The sequence below is a fragment of the Cyprinodon variegatus genome, unplaced genomic scaffold (genome assembly GCF_000732505.1).
Source record: "Cyprinodon variegatus isolate N-32 unplaced genomic scaffold, C_variegatus-1.0 Scaffold235, whole genome shotgun sequence".
NCBI lineage: Eukaryota > Metazoa > Chordata > Actinopteri > Cyprinodontiformes > Cyprinodontidae > Cyprinodon > Cyprinodon variegatus.
The window spans coordinates 1,006,566-1,014,785 of NW_015150688.1; the positions used below are offsets into that span (position 1 = coordinate 1,006,566).

General features: G+C 37.3%; 1 protein-coding gene across 3 annotated transcripts in view; it reads left to right on the top strand.

The window, feature by feature from the left end:
• The window catches only part of LOC107089015 (polyhomeotic-like protein 1), a 23,833-nt gene extending 15,932 nt beyond the window's left edge, over window positions 1-7,901 (top strand). For 2 of the 3 annotated variants that reach the window (XM_015381525.1, XM_015381523.1), the window contains exons 12-15: window positions 411-498; window positions 2,940-3,177; window positions 3,734-3,941; window positions 5,644-7,901. In XM_015381525.1, the coding sequence (XP_015237011.1) occupies window positions 411-498; window positions 2,940-3,177; window positions 3,734-3,941; window positions 5,644-5,795 (686 nt within the window). In that variant the 3' untranslated portion in view covers window positions 5,796-7,901. The remainder of the gene's footprint in view (window positions 1-410; window positions 499-2,939; window positions 3,178-3,733; window positions 3,942-5,643) is intronic. The other variant, XM_015381526.1, reaches the window with a different exon arrangement.
• The last annotated feature ends 319 nt before the right edge of the window (window positions 7,902-8,220 follow it).

Below are 8,220 nucleotides of genomic sequence, written 5' to 3' on the forward strand. Positions count from 1 at the left end.
ATTTTCACATGCAGCTATCCCTTTGTAATCTTTAGAGTCTGATTTAGTTCATTTAGTTCATTATTTAGCTTCTCTATTCAATGCAGCAATCTGCTGCACTGCTACTCCCAGCCTCGCTTCCATCGTGAATCAGTTTGATTCCTGTTCGATTTTTTCACTGCATCTTTTTAATTACAGCTTCCAAGCTGGAATTTCCAGTCCTGGGTTTAATTGCAGGAGAGCTGAGAGAAAAAAAGAGTCAACAAACTCTAATCCTTCTTTTAAAAAGACCTGTGATTATAATGATTATGGTTTGAAAGCACGACTCTCTCAAATATGATTTCCTTTCTCACATATTTAGGTATTTGTGTTAAAGTATTTGCTGCTACATTAAGCAACCACCATCTTCTCTTGTGAACCTTTGCCCTTAGTGCTGAAGTGTGAATACTGCAAAAACTTTGCACCTGCCAGCCAGTTCAGAGGCACCAAAAGGTTCTGCTCCATGTCTTGCGCCAAGAGGTACTATGCATGCATGAAACATGTGACACTATATGAACATCTAATCAAGCCCCTTCATGTTGCTCTGCTGCAGCCACTGCATACTTCACAGACCTCTGGATGCTAATTGCTACTTTTATTGTCTAAATCAAACATTAATGTCTTTGGGATTTAGGCACCAATCATTGGAACCAGAGTAAAAACATATAGAAGCAGTTTGAAAAGTGTTTATACCCTTTAATTTATTCCGTTTTATTACAAAAAAAAACCCTAAGCATCAAAACTACTATTCAGATTTTAAGCTTCAGATTTTTTTTCGACTTTTTCGGCAAGTAACGCATTAATGTAAACTGGAAGGAAAACTATTATTTTCAAAAAATGTTATGAAAGACAATAGCTACAATAGAATAGTCTGGATCAAAGCGCATCTATGTTAGTTCTTCCCAGTCACAGTGATTCATCCTCCAATTATTCATCCCACAGAAGACTAGTGCTACGTTCACACTGGATGTCCTTTGGGGAGTAAAAAAAGCGCCTGCTACTTCATTTTTGATGCTTGTATATTAAGTTTAGACGCAACTTAAGAGCTCCTGAAGCTCGTCCAGTAAAATGTGCCCAGATGCGTCTGATGCTTCTGCTGCTTCTGTGTTCAGTGCAGAGAGTGGCTTTGCTATATTTGATGTTATAAGTGGGTAAAAATTACTTTTAATATATTTTTAGGCCAGAAAGTCCACCTCAAAACTTCATCCGTTCCTTTCTGTTCATCATGATTACGATCTTGCCTTCAAATATTATTTCGCTGTCGGAACCGCTCTGACCCCCACATACCAGCGGAGAGCTGTCACTGGGAACCCCCAGCAGTTGCTGGTTTTTCTCTACTCCTCATGGTGGCTGGAAGTTGATGTCGGCGTTTTTCATATACGTATCCAAACTGCAGGCACCAGGATAATAAAAGCAAACATATTTTTTGGGTTTCGACATTTTAAGTTAATTAAGGCATTAATAAACTGTTTCAGGGGAGTGATCACAGCGATCTGCATCAGCAGTGCTGTGTCTGTCTCCCTGCCAGCTCTCAGATCGACTTCCCTGATTGGTTGATGCAGCCAGCGAGCAGCATAAGTTAATTTTTGAAACTCCAGCAGCTGGTGCTTGTGAAGCTTTTCCAGCGCCTTAGATGCTCAGAAGCTCATGAGGCGCTGCTCTGCTGTTGGATCTTGATGTACCTTGACACACGCAACCATTGACTTTGCATGTAAACCAGCTGCTTCAATCGCATGCGGTCTGAACGTAGCATTAGTTATTAGAGACTAAAACTATATAAGTATTAAAAATGTATTTATTAAAGGCAAACTGAAGTCAGTTTTTTTTTTTTGTTTGGATGCAAAAACGTGACTTATTAAGGTTCTAAAACATGCGGTACACCTTTAGTCTTTGGTTTACTTTATATAGACGCACTGCTTTGTGTGGTCTACCACAGGCGTCTGCAACCTGCAGGTCTGGAGCTGCAAGTGGCTCTTTGGGCCCCCTACAGGGCCTCTTAATAGTGGCCTAAAATGATGTAAAGAAGCAACTAATGTGGTATAATAATAAATACCAGCCTTAGAAGCTTATGAGTTTTTTTTTTATTTTTATTTTTTTATATTTGACGGAATTTTAAAAAAAGAATGACTTTAAAAGAAAAGTATTTTTTCAGTTCTACATTGCTTTAACTTTGATTTTTACATCAAATAACTTATGGAAGAAAATCCATGGTTCATCATTATGCAACAATTTATGCTTTTATTTTGAAAGCTAACGGCAAAAGACGTGTCATATAAGATATTTAAGAAAGAAATAATGTGTTTTATTAAGGGGTTATAGCATATTTGCAGCTCTAAATGACTTTTACTCAGCCAGATATGGGCCGAAATGTCTCCTTGGATTTTAAGTTTGAAGATGCATGTCTCTCACATAAAGTCCTTTTAAAAATGCGTTTTTAAAACTTGGCAGCGTGTAAAACTTTAAGTGAAGGAAATTAATCTTCTTCAGTAGAAATTTGGCTGTGAATTATCAGTTGGCTTCAGCCCCACATTCACTGCATGTCTGTTTTCTGTGCTTTTTATTTTTTTATGTTTTTAATGTGACACAACTTTATCCGCCTTGATGTTCAACAATGGCCTGGAAATGTTTGTCTTATGAGAATTTGGAAATGTTTTATTTGAACTGACATGCTCTTGTGATTTTTTTCTATTGTATTTATTACATCATGTGTTTTATATGATAAACAATGCATATCCTGCATTGTTTGGAACAGCATTTTGTCAGCATATGAGTTTGAAATTATTTTTGCTTTGCTTTGCCTTTGTCTCTTTGGCAGCTTTGTGCGTATGACTTCTATACCATAGCTGGTCCAAAGAGACAGAACTTTGTGTTGCTCGTCCCGGCTTCAGTACCGTATATGTCACTCTTTGTCTACGATACAGTATGTATTGGTTCCCCAGGTACAACGTCAGCTTCAGGCAGAACTTCACCGTGCGAAACAGTCACAGCCAGCTTCAAGATCAGGATCGAGCTATGGATCAGGACCAGGATCAAGACCAGGGCCAAGGTCACTTATCTAACTCCGATGAGGAAGGAGGGATTGCAAGGAGGAGGGTTCCTCGTAGGACTAGCTCAGAAATAGCCAGCGCAAAGATAGCAGGAAGGCCCGTCCCAGCAAAGGTGAGAAAATAGTCCTCTCCAAGATCAAAAAAGACAATTAAGAGACATTAATAAGCTTCTGTTTATACAGCTATTATCATTTTTTCTTATAATTAACTCAAATGAGAAAATCTTTTTTTTTCTCGTTTTATTTTATTTATTTATTTTTATCGTTGATATGTGGCTTTAATGAAACGAGGAAACATGAAGCATATGAGGGAATCACCTGTGATTTTTTTAGCTCTATTTCCCAGAGTGTTGTGAGGTTTGGTGCCATCTAGTGGCTGGAACCATGCAACTACATAACAGCTGCTCTGTTTCTGTAAAACTTCTATTTTTTAAGACATTCAACCTTCTTTATGTTTTACAGATTTAATTCATGCATGCAGGATTATTTTGCAGATGGGATTCAGTGGTTAGACTGGTGGTTCTTTGACGGGTCTTACTGGTTTTGTAGCACTACCACCATTGTTTGGGGTGCTTACTGGACTGGCTGCCAGGGGATCTGATTTTTTTTCAGTTATTTTCAAAGTGTCTCCCCTCAGGAATCAATGCTCTCCCTCTGTCCTGCCTACAGAGTCGTTCAGAGTCCAGCCATTCAGAGGAGGAGTCCAGTGGACAGGAGGATGAAGAAGACGCCATGTCTCTGTCACCTGCTTCCTCAGCTTCCTGTCACCAGCCGCCTCCACCGCCTGCAGCTGAGAGCGCAGCACCACCCTGCCTGCCTGCTAGCCCCGCCCACTGGACAGTGGAGGAAGTGTCACAGTTTATTTCCTCCCTACAAGGTCTGTCATTTTTTTTTTAACCTCAATGAATTTATGGAGAGAATTTTGCTCTATTATTGTCGCAAGCAAAGAACATGTTTCAAAAATTGATATTTGTTATTTATTTGTTTCTATTTTTTTTTTTTGTTAATGTATTTTAAAATTTCTTTCCAGGTCTATGTTTTATTTATTTTTATTTCTTGCATTCTTCTGAAATTGCATTTAACAGATCACATGACTTAAAAAAACAAAAAAATGACTGTTGATGCTCGCATTGAGAAATAAATATATAGTTGGTAACATCCATGAAGACCATGCACAACAAACCTTTGTCCCTAACTCAAGAGGAAGGGAAGAGAATGTGATCTGGAAAACGGCTTTTACAATGAATGCAATACATGACACTATATCAGAAAAAAGCAATTTGTAATTTTTGTAAATTTTTAAAATGTAATTTGAAATATTTAAAATCTTAAGAAATTGATGATAATAAATACATATATTTGAAAAAGTATAATATAATATAATAGAAAATTAAATATAAAAGTAAAAAAAAAGAAATAACAGCAGTTAAAAATATATTTTTTTATTAAAACATTTTTTAAAGGTTAATACCTAAAATGCATGTAATTTATTTCAATTTTAAGTATTTTTTTTATTTTTTATTTCCATTTATAAAAAGTGTTTTTTGTCTGGAACAAAATTCACTCCGTACAAATTCAGTTAAATCAAAGGAGCTTCAGTCATTGACCTAATGGTTAAATAGTTATAGATCAGTTGCTGCAAATTTGTCTGTGGGTTTACTGGCGGACATTAGGGCTGGGTAAAAAAAATCTATTTAATCGATTTTGAATCGATTCCTTTACATTTTTGCAAAATCGATGTCTAGGGAATGAGATTGATTCATTTTATAGTGACCTGTGTGACGTTCACATTCAAGTCACTCAAGATGACTTCAAGCCAGATAGCTGCAAATATAGCCAAGAGGTTAACTGAAGACATTAACAAATGGGGGCTGACCAACAAACACCCTCTAGCTGTTACAGACAACGCTGCAAATATAGGTTGGCAGGGAAGATAATGCAGCTCATGAATATGTGCTGTGTCACATCTGCTTGCTCGAGTGAGGCTTCACTTTTCACAAGCAAGTTTGCACTTATGAGACAGTTTTGTTCACATCTCATGTTTAAACTGTCTGATTTACAAGTTTGCACTTTGTGTTTAATGTCACAGGAAAAAACAAAATACATGAGTATTTTGAAACACAGTTGAGCCACTTTCATTATTGTAAAAACAGATTAAATCAAAATTTATCGATTTTGAACTGTATTAATCAATATCAAATCGATTCAGGACTTTGGCAACAACAGTAAAAGCAGACTGTACTTATTTTTTGTTTTTTTTATATAAAGCTAAAACTTGACCTTCCTGCTATAGGAACACATTTCAACATAATAAGACTTTTTCATTCTATCTAGTGATTTCTTCATTTAAGGTTTAAACTGGAAGTTTTGATCTTGACAAAACAATAACATGGATGAAACCTGAAAATTTGGAAATTGAAAACTTTACTATTTATTATTTTAAAATGCGAGTATTTTATTACTTAGAAGCTATTATTCTCTTTTTTTTCTGTCAATTTTAAACAAATAAAAAACATCAAGTTGTACATCAAACTGGATAAACTCTTTTCTTAATCTGCTCGTGTTCCTGTCGCTCCCAGGCTGCGAGGAAATCGCCTCCCAGTTTCTATCGCAGGAAATCGACGGACAGGCTTTGCTGCTGCTGAAGGAGGAGCATCTGATGTCCACCATGAACATTAAGCTGGGACCAGCCCTGAAGATCTGCGCTCACATCAACACCCTGAGGGACTGATGGTCCGCTGGTTTCCGGCCCCCGCTGTGGGCTGGGATCAGACGGTGGGATTTTAAAGCTCTCCAGCTGAACCGAGCGCTGCAGAGTTTACGCCTGCCGTCGGCGGAGGGGGGGACACTCCTGATTTCTCTCTGAAAGTAATATTTGCAGAGTTTGGCTCCGCGCTTGAACCTAAAACTGTGATGGATGAAGGTTTTCTCATGAAGGCACCAACTGCTGCTCCATCAACACATTCATGAAGACTTCATTTTCTTATTATTTTGCACTTCTAAAGATAATTTGTTTTTTTTCTGACATTTAGGAAGATGACTCCTTTTATTATTATTTCAAATATCTTTGGTTTTCTTGTTCATCGTGATTTATGTGTCAAATCAAGAAGAAAAAATTTAAATGGGAACAGAAACAGCTGAGGTATAAAATTTGGAAAAAAAAAATTTTTAGAGGAGAAAAGTGTTTATTAGCTTACTGTTACTACAAATTAGGAAACCCTCACCTTCTATAGGTGTGTTACCGATAGCTAACAGGGTACAGTGAGAGAACAGGGTATCTGAAAGGCCAGAGTGGAGTCCAAATTAAACCAGAACCACGGCAGGTTCTGAGAGCCATGTTGATTTTACAGGATGTAAAGTAGAAAAACTCAAAAAGTTTCTTTACAGCCTGAAACAGGCTGGATTCTGCTTCGTCTTTAGGGTCTGGATAAGTTTAAAGAAAAAAAAAAAGTTAAAAGGGAATCAGGTTTCCTTCCCTTAACGATATAATAGACTGAAGTAAGAAAAATGAGGTGATTACCGCCTTTTATTTAGCTTTAATTCACACCTTTTGAATCTTCAATCATATTTTAGGACAAACTTTTGTTTGGGTTTTTAAAAATGGCCGCTGCTTCCATTGCAGCCAGAGCCAGTGGATCTGTGGCGTCCGAACATCCGGGCTCATAAAAGGCCTTGAACTTTGATCATAATATAATTTAACAATGTAACAAACAAGAAGAAAAAACACTACTTTATTCACTGTTGGAGAATTCATTCCAGATTTAGAAAAGATAAAAATGTGAAATAAGAGTGGTGGAGATTCCTAACATAAGGCTGGATCAGAAGCCAGCTTCTTAGCTACAGATGATTAAAAACCCAACCTGTTTTAATTTTTTTTTTTTTTTTATGCACGTCCGGGAAAGTTTCTCAAAACAAATTTTGAAAAAGCGACGAGTTCTGTAATGAAAGGTTTGCAGGAACCTTCTGCTGAATGATTCCCACGTCGTCTCTAAGCTTTATGGAAGATACCGACTGCTCTTTAAACGGAAACTAAAGAGCAGCGACCAACACCAGAAGGTGAAGCATCTTTGGGCTGAACTGTTGAAGCTGTGGACCTACATCCGTTACAGACTGAAGTGCTTCGTCGGCCAGAATGACTGAAGCTATACTGTAGTAAATGTAAAAATTTGCCTTTCTATTTAATTGCACATTTGTTTGCTGGACTGCCTTGTCTTTTCATGTTCCCTGGTGGCCTTTTTTCACTAGTCTCTAGATTTAAATGACTGTCTGTCATTTTTTAACGTTTTTTCGTATCATTCCATCTTTTCTAGAAATGCCTTCATTTTTAAAGTCACATCCGTTGCTCTTCCCAAAGCGTGACTTAAGTAGTAGCAACCTTGATGAAGGAAACTCCCCCGTCTTCCTTATAGCTTTCTCATTTATTGTGTACTCGCCAACAATATTTACCTTTGTAGCTAGCTAGCTATCCTTGGCTTTGTTGTGACTGACTGTGTCTGTTTTCTTCTAAGAAGGGATAATCCTTGATTGCTGTGCGTTTTTGTTTCAGTCTGCCCACGATTCTGGAGTATTTCAATTTGCTGGTCCCTCCACATGTGAGGTTGGATTGAAAGATCTCATGCACGCTGTAGTGAGCCTTTTAATTCAGCTCTAATGATTTCATCTGATCGTTGTTCGTTTCAACATCAATCCAAACAAGCAGCACCTTTCTCTCCAAAATTACCGAAGGTTCTGTAAATCTTTTATTTGCAATAATCAGAGAAAACGGCTGAATCTTGAAGGAGTGTGTTTGACGATGAGCGGTTAATGCTGTAATGAAAATAAATCCTCCAGGAACTGTTGTAGGAATCTGTCTCCTGTTTTTTTTTTGGGTTTTTTTTTAACCTGTGCACCAGTTTATCAGAGCCAAACAGGAACAGTAACGATGCAAACTCCCCCCTAAGGGCCCTGAGGGGGAATTTGCACGACACCTTTATAAAAAGTGATTTAGTTCTGTAACAGACAGCAATTCACTGCAAAAAAAAAATTGAAATCTAAATAAGTCATTTTTTCTTGCAATAAGTGCATTTTTTTTTTTTTTATTGAGGAGGAAATTGAGACACTTTGCCAATGGAACAAGACAATTTACATTTAAAATAAGAAAACACAATTGCATTGTC